Raw genomic sequence first — 13,007 nt, forward strand, 5'->3', positions numbered from 1 at the left:
ATGCACCACGGCAGTTGTTTCACTTGACATACTGTATACAGCTGTTAATATGGATGGGATGTATAGAGGTTATGACCACCTCTTTGACAGCAGGGGTAACATTGGTATACATACTTTAAATATACACTGTACATAGTCATGGTGCAACCCCCTTTCTCTCACCAAATCCTCCAATCCAGTCAACCAGAACGAAGAGATCTTCATATAGACCTAGGGCCTCTCTGAGCCAGTTTCTCTATAGCTAAAGCTCTATTTGAAGTAGTGGTCCTACTTTTTTAAATAGTTGAGCCTCTATTTAAAGGGATACTTCAGGATTTTGTCAATTAAGCATTTTATCTACTTCCCCAGAGTCAGATGAACTAGTGGATACCATTTTTATGTCAATGCATCCGGTATGAAGGAAGTTAGAGGTAGTTTCGCGAGCCAATGCTAACTAGTGTCAGCCCAATGATTTGGAAGTCTGTGGTATCTACTGGCAGGCTAGCAGTTTCCATATACTTCCAGTCATTGCCCTAATGCTAGTTTGCAATTGCGCTCCTGCTAGTTAGCAACTTCCTTCAAACTGCACGCAGAGACATAAAAATGGAATCCACAAGTTCATCTGACTCTGGGGAAATAGCTAAAGGGCTTCATTGTCAAAATCCTGACGTATCCCTTTAAAATAGTTTGAAGTACTATTTGAAGTAGTTTTAAATTCTATTTGAAGTAGTTGAGCCCTGCGACCAGGAAGAACTTCTCCAAGAAGAGTTCAGAGTCGAGCACAGCGATGTGAGCCGCTCGGCCAATCAGAGTGTTGGCGGTGTTGGGCAGGGCGTGGAACACATTCTGACGAATCAGACGACAGTCCTTAGCCCCCACCAACGGCTGGAGTAGGTTGTTGATCATCTCTGTGTACACTGGACCTTTAAATGTGGAGACAGAAACACATGTTAGTTAGTGTACACAGAGAACTACAGCGTGAAAACAGACAGACACATGTTAGGGATCAGTCTCTGTTGGAACGTTAAAAGCTTTCTCTATTTACACAATCACATTGGCACGTCAACAGAGAAAAATGTACAGTACGTTATGACGATTGTTTACTATGCGAACCATGATTCTTAGATGTATTTGGTGGAGAAGGCAGGCATCTGGTCTTTTCAATAGGAACATAGGAGCTGCAGTGACTGGTGCTAACCTGTGGTCCTGTCTTTGAGTGCAGTCCTGCACATCTCTATCCTGGCGGAGTGGAAGGGAACATATCGGTCCTGAGGCGATGCCACCAACACCACATTCTTGAAGAACTGGAGCCCTGAGAAAAGAGACAAACAGAGGGCGTAGACAGAGAGACAGAAATAGAGAGACAGAAAGTGTTTTGTGGGTTATATTTATATATTACTTGGTGCCATCATCATTGTTTGACAGCCCTCCACTGATAAAGCTGTGTTATTTCTCGTGTCTCCTGTCACTGTGCTCTTAAAAGAGTGCACTGCTGGGTTTCAAATGACAGGGTTTGGATCATTTTGTCAGCCCAGCACAGCTCGAAGAAAAAAGTGTTTTTCTGGCTTATGTACTTGGAGTCTTTGACAAACGGATGCTTTGTTCATCTCACACAGTGGGGGTGCTTCCCAGAACAGAGCTAGCTAGCTAGTGGAGTCTGTGTGTTAGCCAAATGACACATGGAGAGGAAAAGAGAAAAAAAACAAAGAAAAAAGACAAGATGAACAACATTTTAATTAATATTTGAGCTCATTGTGCTCTTACAGTATAGTTCCTCCTACATTATAGCGGTACCTACCTGGTTTCTGACTGAGAAGATAGAGGAAGGTTTTACGAGGATCGGTGTGATCTCTGCAGGTGAGCTGCAGCAACGATCCAGATTTCTTCAGCTTCTGCATCAGCCACAGACCTAAAACAAACACAGATGTCAGCCACAGACCTACATCAGCCACAGACATAAGCCACAGACCTGTAACAACCACAGACATCACCTGAATAAAAGACACACACATCCCCTTTGAAGACAACACTAGGATGATCACAGGGCAGAGTTACATACAGTACAATTAATACAGACTGGTAGGAAGCTGCTGAGGAGACAAAACCAGAATCAGAAACACTCTTTGGGGTAATACAGTATAAACAGTCTCTGCACTGTTTCTATTCTCCATGCTAAGTCAACGATGCCCTATGTTTTGCAAGGATTACAAAGGCCTAAGTAAGTAGATAAGTATGCTGACCCTCCCTCCCCACCTTACCTGTGCTGACCAGCGTGCTGTTGTTGTACAGCGTTCCCAGGTGTGGTCCAGACAGAGACAGGAAGGTGTGCAGTTTGACCAGGTAGCAGCGGAACCGGGGCCTTGTCAGCACCGACCGGATAATCACGTTCCCCAAAGAGTGACCGATGAAACTGAGGGTCAGAAAAAGGACACAAACAGAACCGACAAACAGAACAGAAACAAAACAGACAAACAGAACAGAAAAACAGAACCAACAAACAGAACAGATAAATACATTACTCTGCTGCTACCCAGGTCTCGTTAGACTAAAGAATGATAAAAGGAAAAGACTGCCAAGACTGACTGCACAGTTTCTTATTATAGAATAGAAACTATGCACAGCAAGAAGTGCCTCCAATTCCTTGGCCCCCTGGTATTTACTCTATCAGAATAAAGTGTTCAGGACAAAGGTAGCTCATCCAATCTAGCCCTTGAGTTTTGTCAAGAAAATAGATCTTTATATTTTTAACTCCATAGAGATGATTAATGTCCAAAAAAGTGTCCTCCAAAGCAAGGCGACATCTTGACGTCTTAATGGCTAAGATAGTGCTCGCTACAATAATTAGCTGCTTTGCCCCAGTAGTCAATGAGAAGTTAGGTTTCCTTAATGTTAAGTTCTCAATCTGCTAATTACAGTAGTATCTGTCAGGCTGTGGGTAACTGGTGCATGGAATCAGGCGCAGGAGAGCAGAGATGAGTGTACAAGGTAATTTATTCCACGAACAGCACCAGTATAAAACAAATACTAAAGGTGCGTGAAATACCGGTCACTCGTAAATAACGGGCATAATAACGAACCCGGCAAACAATACCAGCCAACAAGTAACGACCTGAACATTATATACAAACACGCACACAAACATGGGGGAAACAGAGGGTTAAATAATGAACATGTAATTGGGGAATAGAAACCAGGTGTGAAGAAAACAAAGACAAAACAAATGGAAAATGAAAAGTGGATCGGCGATGGCTAGAAAGCCGGTGACGTCGACCGCCGCCCGAACAAGGAGAGGGACCGACTTTGGCGGAATTCGTGACAGTACCCCTCCTTGATGCGCGGCTCCAGCAGCGCACCAACACCGACCTCGGGGATGACCCGGAGGACGAGGTGCAGGGCGATTCCGGATGGAGACAGTGGAACTCCCGCAGCATCGAGGGGTCCAATACGTCCTCCACCGGCACCCAGCATCTCTCCTCCAGACCGTATCCCTCCCACTCCACGAGGTACTGAAGGCCCCTCGCTCAACGCCTCTAATCCAGTATGGATCGAACTGCATACGCCGGGGCCCCCTCAATGTCCAAAGGGGGCAGAGGAACTTCCCGCACCTCAGACTCCTGGAGTGGACAAGCCACCACCGGCCTGAGGAGAGACACATGGAACGAGGGGTTAATTCAATAATCGGGGGGAAGCTGTAACCTGTAACATACCTCGTACAGTCTCCTCAAGACTTTGAATGGCCCCACAAACTGCGGGCCCAACTTCCGGCAGGGCAGGCGGCGGGGCAGGTTTCGGGTCGAGAGCCAGACCCGGTCCCCTGGTGCGAACACCGGGGACTCACTGTGGTGGTGATCTGCCCAGGTTTTCTGGTGCCTCACGGCATGCTGAAGGTGCACATGAGCGACGTCCCAGGTCTCCTCAGCGCGCCTAAACCAGTCATCCACCGCAGGAGCCTCGATCTGGCTCTGATGGCAAGGCGCCAGGACCGGCTTGTACCCCAGTGCGCACTGGAAGGGGGAGAGGTTAGTGGAGGAGTGGCAGAGCAAGTTCTGGGCCATCTCTGCCTAGGGCACGAATGCCGCCCACTCCCCCGGCCGGTCCTGGCAATAGAAACCTACCCACAACCTGGTTCACTCTCTCCACCTGCCCGTTACTCTCGGGGTGAAAACCCGAGGTAAGGCTGACCGAGACCCCCAGACGTTCCATGAATGCCCTCCAGACCCTTGATGTGAACTGGGGATCTCAATCAGATACTATGTCCTCAGGCACCCTGTAGTGCCGAAAGATGTGTGTAAACAGGGCCTCCGCAGTCTGTAGGGCCATAGGCTTCCCGGGCAAAGGGAGGAGACGACAGGACTTAGAAAACCGGTCCACAACGACCAGGATCGTGGTGTTACCCTGTGATGGAGGAAGATTCGTTAGGAAATCCACCAACAGGTGCGACCACGGCCGTTGTGGAATGGGTAAGGGTTGGAACTTCCCTCTGGGCAAGTGGGAGCACACCGAGCAGGAGGAGACATAAACCCTCACGTCCTTAGCTAAAGTGGACCACCAGTACTTCCCACTAAGAGAGCGCACTGTCCGACCGATGCCCGGATGACCGGAGGAGGGTGACGTATGGGCCCAATAGATCAAACGGTCGCGGACAGCAGACGGAATGTATAGACGCCCAGCTGGACATTGGGGGGGGAGTGGGCTCTGTACGTAACACCCGCTCGATGTCCACGTCCAGCTCCCACACCACCGGTGCCACCAGGCAAGAGGCCGGAAGTATGGGAGTGGGATCCATGGGCCGCTCCTCTGTGTCATACATCCGGGACAGTGCGTCTGCCTTAGCGTTCTGGGAACCTGGTCTGTAGGACAGGGTGAAGACAAAACGGGTAAAGAACATGGCCCACCTTGCCTGGCGAGGGTTCAGTCTCCTCGCCGCCCGGATGTACTCCAGATTGCGGTGGTCAGTCCAGATGAGAAAAGGGTGTTCAGCCCCCTCAAGCCAATGTCTCCATGCCTTCAAAGCCTTGACGACAGCCAACAGCTCCCGGTCCCCCACGTCATAGTTTCGGGCTGAGCTTCTTCGAAAAGAAGGCACTGGGGCGGAGCTTTGGTGCCATACCCGAGCGCTGAGAGAGCACGGCTCCTATCCCAGCCTCGGACGCGTCCACCTCCACTATGAACGCCAAAGAGGGATCCGGATGAGCCAGAACCGGAGCCGAGGTAAACAGAGCCCTCAGCTGACCAAAAGCCCTGTCCGCCTCAGCCGACCACTGCATACGCACCAGTCCCCCCTTCAGCAGTGAGGTAATGGGAGCCGCTACCTGACCAAAACCCCGGATAAACCTCCGGCAGTAGTTGGCAAACCCTAAAAACCATTGCACTTCCTTTGCTGTTGTGGGAGTCGGCCAATTACGCACGGCTGAAATGCGGTCACTCTCCATCTCCACCCCTGAAGTGGAAATGCGGTACCCTAGGAAGGAGACGGACTGTTGAAAGAACATGCATTTCTCAGCCTTGACGTACAGGTCATGCTCCAACAGTCGACCAAGCACCCTGCGCACCAGGGACACATACTCGGCACGTGTAGCGGAGTATATCAGAATGTCGTCGATATACACCAAATCTCATCTACAAAGGCCTTGAAGACTGATGGAGCATTCATCAACCCGTACGGCATGACGAGGTACTCATAGTGCCCTGAGGTGGTACTAAATGCCGTCTTCCACTCGTCCCCCACCCGGATACGCACCAGGTTGTAAGCGCTCCTGAGATCCAATTTTGTGAAGAAGCGCGGCCCGTGCATTGACTCGATCGGACTGGCGATGAGAGGTAGCGGATAACTGTACCTCAGTGATTTGGTTGATGCCTGTCACGTCCTGACCAGCAGAGGGAGTAGTTGTGTAGTGTTTTGGTCAGGACGTGGCAGAAGAAGTCTGTATGTGTTTTCTAGTATGTCTGTTTCTGTGTTAGTCTTGTGACTCCTGATCAGGAACAGCTGGATATCGTTGTTCCTGATTGGGAGTCATGTATTAGGAGTGTGTTTTTCACCTGGGGTTTGTGGGTTGTTGTTTTAGCACTGCTTTATGTTAGCCTGCTAACTATTCCTGTCAGTCTATTGTTTGTTGTTATTTGGTGTTCATTTTATTCTAATTAAATAGAAAGATGAGCATTCACATCCCGTTTGCGTTTTGGTCATCCATTCACCTTTGACAGCCGTTACAGAACAACCCACCAAACAAAGACCAAGCAGCGGAGAAAGGAGCAGCAGACGGAATACATGGACTATAGTGAGAGATGGACTTGGGAGGAGATTCTGGACGGGGCAGGACCTTGGCACCAGGCTGGAGAATACCGTCACACAAGGGAAGAGATAGAGGAGGCCAAGGCGGAGAGGCGTCGATATGAGGCTATGTACGCGCTGGCGAGGAAGCCGGAGAGGCACCCCCAATATTTTTTTTTGGGGGGGGCACACGGGTAGTTTGGCTAGGCCAAGGAAGAGCCATAAGCCAGCTACCGATAATTATATGGAGGAGCGTATGGAGTGGAGGGCGCCGTGTTTTGCTGAGGTGCGCACAATCTCGCCCATATGCACGCACAGTTCGGTGCGAGCTATTCCATCCCCTCGCATATGCCGTGCTAGAGTGGGCATCCAGCCTGGTAGGATGATGCCTGCGCAGCGCGTCTGGTCGCCGGTACGCCTCCTAAGACCAGGCTACCCTACGCCCGCTTTACGCACGGTAACCATCAAGCCCCTGCACAGCTCAGTTCGCCCTGTACTAGCACCCCGCTCGTACAGGGCTGCTAGTTCCACCCAGCCAGGACGGGTTGTGCAGGAGGTGTGAGCAAGAACACCTGTGCGCCTCCATGGCCCAGTCTGTCCGGTTTCCACCTCTCATGCTGACCCGGAAGTGAGTACCTCCAGTCTGGCACGACCAGTACCAGCACTACGGATCAAGCTTCCCATGAGTCAGCCTAGTCCTATTCAGCCTGTTCCCGCTCCTCGCACTAGCCCTGAGGTGCGTGTCCCCAGGCTGGTACCTCCACTACCAGCCCCACGCATCAGGCTCCTAGTGCGTCAGACCAGGCCAGAGTGTCCGGCAATAGTGCCTCGTCCAGAGTGTCCGGCAATAGTGCCTCGTCCAGAGTGTCCGGCAATAGTGCCTCGTCCAGAGTGTGCGGCACCAGTGTGCAGTCCAGAGTATCCGGCACCAGTGTGCAGTCCAGAGTATCCGGCACCAGTGTGCAGTCCAGAGTATCCGGCACCAGTGTGCAGTCCAGAGTATCCGGCAACAGTGTGCAGTCCAGAGTATCCGGCAACAGTGTGCAATCCGGATCGAGGGGGTCTGCCTGTGACCCGGAACCGAGGGAGTCTGCCTGTGATCCGGAACTGAGGGAGACTGCCTGCGACCCGGAACCGAGGGAGTCTGCCTGTGACCCGGAACCGAGGGAGTCTGCCAGCGACCCGGAACCGAAGGAGCCTGCCTGCGACCCGGAACAAAAGGGGTCTGCCTGTGACCCCGAACCGAGGGGGTCGGCCTGCGACCCGGGACTGAGGGAATCTACCTGTGACCCGGAACCGGTTGAGTCTGCCTGCGACCCGGAACCGGTTGAGTCTGTCAGCAATCCGGAACCAAGTGAGTCTGTCAGCAATCCGGAACTGAACAAGTGTATATTTAACTATGAACTAAATGAGTCTGCCCACAGCGTTGACCGGAAAGAGTCTGCCTACAATCCGAAACAGAGTGAGTCTATCTACGACCCAGAACCCAATGAGTCTGCCTACAGTCTGGAGGGAAGTAGGCCGGAACCAGAGCCACCTCCAGGATAGGTGGGTTGGGGAGGGGGGGTGTAGCACTAGTGCCGTCGTTGACGGCAGCCACCCTCCCTTCCCTCCCTTTTTGTTTAGGGGGTATTTTTTTGTTGTTGTGGTATTTGGGATTTTTGTGTTTTCTTTTAAGGTGCATTCCGGGGTCTGCACCTTTAGGGGGGGTACTGTCACGTCCTGACCAGCAGAGGGAGTAGTTGTGTAGTATTTTGGTCAGGACGTGGCAGAAGAAGTCTGTATGTGTTTTCTAGTTTGTCTGTTTCTGTGTTAGTCTTGTGACTCCTGATCAGGAACAGCTGGATATTGTTGTTCCTGATTGGGAGTCATATATTAGGAGTGTGTTTTTCACCTGGGGTTTGTGGGTTGTTGTTTTAGCACTGCTTTATGTTAGCCTGCTAACTATTCCTGTCGGTCTATTGTTTCTTGTGTTCATTTTATTCTAATTAAATAGAAAGATGAGCATTCACATCCCGTCTGCGTTTTGGTCATCCATTCACCACGACAGCCGTTACAATGCCTCAATAGTCAATACACAGGCGCAGACCTCCATCCTTCTTCTTCACAAAAAAGAAACTCGAGGAGGCAGGTGAAGTGGAGGGCCAAATGTACCCCTGCCCCAGAGATTCAGAGACATATGTTTCCATAGCTGCCATCTTCTCTTGCGACAGGGGATACACGTGACTCCTGGGAAGTGCTGCGTCTACCAGGAGATTTATCGCACAATCCCCCCGTCGATGGGGTGGTAATTGAGTCGCCTTCTTTTTACAGAAGGCGAGAGCCAAATCGGCATATTCAGAGGGGATGCGCACGGTGGAGACCTGGTCTGGACTTTCCACCATAGTAGCACCGACGGAAACCCCTAAAAACCTACCCGAGCACTTTCGTGACCACCCTGTGAGAGCCCTCTGTTGCCACGAAATAGTGGGGTCATGACAGGCCAACCAGGGTAGGCCCATCACCACGGGAAATGCAGGAGAATCAATAAGGAAGAGACTGATTCTCTCCTTGTGACCCTCCCGCGTAACCATGCCCAGTGGAGTGGTGGCCTCCCTAATTAGTCCTGACCCTAATGGTTGACTATCTAAGGCGTGCACAGGGAAAGGCTTATCCACAGGAACAATGGGGATCCCTAAACTATGGGCAAATGATCAACCAATAAAATTCCCAGCTGCGCCTGAATCTACGAGCACCTTATGCTGGGAATGCGGGGAAAACTCAGGAAAATTAATAAACAAAAACATGTGAGCAACAGGGGGTGACACGAGAGTGCCCTGCCTGCGGCCTCGACTCCTAGAGGAACCTCCCCAGCACCGACCAGCAGTGTGCCCTCTGCGGCCACAGATGGTGCATGGATCGGCCCCTCCTCCTAATTGCAGCACCTCCCAGCTCCATGGGCTTCAGAGCGGTGGTGCTGGGGGATGGAATCAACAGACCCCAATCTGGACATCCGCGGGTAGCCAGCAGGTTATCCAACCTTATGGACATGTCCACCAGCTGGTCACAGGTCAGAGTTGTGTCCCTACAGGCCAACTTTCGACGGACGTCCTCACGCAAACTACAACGGTAGTGATCGATCAAGGCCCTGTCGTTCCACCCCGTGCCGGCGGCCAGGGTACGTAAGTCCAATGCGAACTCCTGTGCGCTCCTCGTCCCCTGCCTCAGGTGCACAAGACAAGGGCGGACACGCTTTCGCGGCCCGAAGGAGCCGGGTGCACGGTCGCCAGGTAGAGCACCAGTTGGAGTAGGAAACCCTGACATCCCGCTGCCTTCCCATCGTACTCCCTCGGAAGGGAGAGCCGAATCCCACTGGAACCGGGTGAAGGAGGGGTGATCAGTGGTGTCCTTGGGGGTGCTGGTGGAGGCGCTGAAGGAACTCCTCATCTCTCCTAGCACTCCATAGTCTGTAGGACGCGATCTATAGCGGTGCCGAGATGTTGTAGCATCGCCTCATGCTGCTGGACACACTCCTCAACCCCTAGTACCGGGGTAACTGCTCCTGCTGACTCTATTTTAAGGTGCGTGTTTCTATCAGGCTGTGGGTAACTGGTGCATGGAATCAGGCGCAGGAGAGCAGAGATGAGTGTACAAGGTAATTTATTCCACGAACAGCACCAGTATAAAACAAATACTAAAGGTGCGTGAACTACCGGTCACTCGTAAATAACGGGTGTAATAACGAACCCGGCAAACAATACCAGCCAACAAGTAACAACCTGAACATTATATACAAACATGCACACAAACATGGGGGAAACAGAGGGTTAAATAATGAACATGTAATTGGGGAATAGAAACCAGGTGTGTAGAAAAAACTAAGACAAAACAAATGGAAAATGAAAAGTGGATCGGCGATGGCTAGAAAGCCGGTGACGTCGACCGCCGAACGCCGCCTGAACAAGGAGAGGGACCGACTTCGGCGGAAGTCGTGACAGTATCACCATCACCACAGTACTGGGCAGCATCCCTTAACACCAGCTACAAACAACCTCCTCATCTATTTCCTCTAACACTAAATATAGTAGAGGCGATGAGGAGAGAGACAGCTGCTACTGTGGCACTCCATGTCTTTAGTCACATTTCTCCAGAGTATAAACAATGTTGAAAAGAATGCATACTTAAATAGCACACACAGAAACTCAGATAGGAACATTGGCATATTTAGGGCAATTATTGTACATGATGAATCACTGTACTTGATTTGGACCCATTAGTGTTCTGCTGCGGAGAGAAATATGTTTAAGTTCTTCACATCAAAGACAATGCTAAGTGATTGAAAGTGCATAGGAATATCCTCCATTACTGGGTTATTAAAACTTTCTCGAACTCAGAGGAGGCTGGTGGGAGGAGCTATAGGAGGATGGGCTCATTGTAATGGCTGCAATGGAATAAATGGAACGGTATGAAATACATTAAACATATGGAAACCACGTTTGACTCCGTTCCATTTATTCCATTGCAGCCATTACAATGAGCCCGTACTCCTATTGCTCCTCCCACCAGCCTCCTCTGCTCTAATTGGCCATCAGTTTGTTAGGGTTTAGGATTGAACTGAGATAGGGGGGTTTTCTCATTTGGGCAAAATTCCATCCTCTGTCCTCTGTCCTCTCTCCTCCGTGACCCAGAAACCGATAAGTGGTCGAGGAGTGTGTCAGTTCATTAGTAGGCAAACAAAAGTGTCCTCCACTCCTCGATAGCCACCTTTCATCGAGGATACTCATGTGTATCCTAAGGCGGAAGAGCTTTTAAATCTGCCACACCCCCTTTGAATCAGCTTTCATGTCAGAGGACAAAAAAACATGTACACGTTTAAAAACGACTAATTTTTTTATCTATAACATGTCTTGCACAGCTAACTTCATTTGTTTGATCACTTTACACATTTATTTGGGGATCCACCCCTGTAAACATAATTTGCCTAACGACGACCGTCTCATTTCATCCACGTTCACTTTCCTCGCAGACTCTCCTTTGACCTTTTTCAAAAGGAGGCGAGAGAAGACGGAGGAGAGAGGACGCATACTCCTAGTGTCCTTTCTCCTCGTCTCCTTCTCAAAACTCATTGGAGGAGTAGGAACCTCTGTCTTTCTCATACAATGGGTTTTAAGAAGGTGACAAGGAGAGAGGACGTGAGGAGGATGCAATTGAGATCTTCCCAGTGAATATCATAATGTATTCATATCCTGCCATCTAGTGGCTATTTGGCTTTTGTTTCTCCTTTGCCTCCTATTATTGTACCTATGTCTTTATGTTATGTGGTAGTTAGAATACTGACATTAATGTTGTGTGGTAGTTAGAACCGACCTTAATGTTGTGTTGTGGTTAGGACACTGACATTAATGTTGTGTGGTAGTTGGAACTGCATTTATTGTTGTATGGTAGTTAAGGCAATGGGCCCAGTTGCATAAAACACCTTAAGATAATTTCCCCCTCATCTTTTTCCTTAAAGTTTCCTTAACTTTAAGTCAGTTGCACAAAACATTTTAATGTGAATTCCCCCTTTAAATTAAGTGAAAAAGTTAAGGGTGCCCATGAGGTCCATTAACTGCTTCATTCAGTATGGTTATTAATGTAAACAGAATTTGTGGAGGTGGATGTTGCTTTCATCTGCCCTTGTTACAAAATGAAAACATCAACCAGCTAGTGACTTAGCTAAACAACAGAAGATGCACAATCCATGGCTACAAAGGGAGAGGGGGATACCTAGTCAGTTGTACAACTGAATGCATTCACCTAAACCCCTCTGGATCAGAGAGGTGCAGGGGGCTGCCATAATAGACATCCACATATTTGGCACACAGGGAACAGTGGTTAACTGCCTTGCTCAGGGGCTAAACAACAGATATTTACCTATTCAGCTCAGGGATTTGATCCAGCAACCTTTCAGTTACTGGCCCAACACTCTAACCACTAGGCTACCTGCCGTTGGCAGTTAGCTGGCAGTTAGCCGGCAGTTAGCTAGCTACTCTGTAATCTAGCTTGAAGTGCTAGAAAGTAATAAAAAAACAAGTTCAGAAAAAATGAACTACAAGAACGTGGTTCATTATCTTCTGAAGCAATATGGTTATCCTGTCTTGATTGTAGAAGTTCTATTTTACTATCTCACAAAATAAATGTGTGGTAGTTTGAACTGACCTTAATGTTGTGTGGTGGTTAGGAGACTGACCTTAATGTTGTGTAGTGGTTAGGATACTGACCTTATCCGTCCGACGGTGAGGTTGTACAGCTGAATGTGCTGGATGATCTCGTCTATTAGCCTGTCCGTCATGGTGTCAAAATCTGCAAACGTGTCAATCTGCAGCCAAGTAAGAGGAAAACAACCAACATATTTTTACATTTATTTAACCAGGAAATCCAATAGAGATTCAAATACCTCTTTAACAAGGGTGCTCTGGTATAAGTAGCTAAAATTAAAGCATATTCACAGGATTCGCTCACACATATTATCGATTTACAAGAATCTATGTTTTATTGTATTAATGTGCAGACAGAATATTATATATTTTACCTGGTTCCTCTCAGACATGAGGAAGTCCAGTCTGGACCCTGGTAAACCCAGCTCTATGAAGGTCTTCACCAGGCGAAGGTCTGCACTGTTCCCTAGGAGGAGACAATAAAACAATACACCTTTAAACTCCTGGCCCCTGATCTGTATGTAAGCATAGAGGGTGGACACAAAATATATTTTGGACTGTTCAGTTCTTTTGAGTGAAGT

The 13,007-nt window shown here is 49.2% G+C and overlaps 1 protein-coding gene across 1 annotated transcript in view; it reads right to left on the reverse strand.

The window, feature by feature from the left end:
• Positions 1 to 389: 389 nt before the first annotated feature.
• The window catches only part of LOC115173726 (protein FAM135B), a 52,567-nt gene continuing 39,949 nt past the window's right edge, over positions 390 to 13,007 (reverse strand). Inside the window, exons 15-20 of the mRNA XM_029732073.1 lie at positions 12,801 to 12,892; positions 12,490 to 12,587; positions 2,238 to 2,389; positions 1,778 to 1,888; positions 1,178 to 1,291; positions 390 to 902 (exon numbers count right to left, since the gene is read on the reverse strand). Coding sequence (XP_029587933.1) covers positions 697 to 902; positions 1,178 to 1,291; positions 1,778 to 1,888; positions 2,238 to 2,389; positions 12,490 to 12,587; positions 12,801 to 12,892 — 773 coding nt within the window. The 3' untranslated portion in view covers positions 390 to 696. The remainder of the gene's footprint in view (positions 903 to 1,177; positions 1,292 to 1,777; positions 1,889 to 2,237; positions 2,390 to 12,489; positions 12,588 to 12,800; positions 12,893 to 13,007) is intronic.

Source organism: Salmo trutta, chromosome 34 (assembly GCF_901001165.1).
Source record: "Salmo trutta chromosome 34, fSalTru1.1, whole genome shotgun sequence".
In the NCBI taxonomy this organism is placed as follows: domain Eukaryota; kingdom Metazoa; phylum Chordata; class Actinopteri; order Salmoniformes; family Salmonidae; genus Salmo; species Salmo trutta.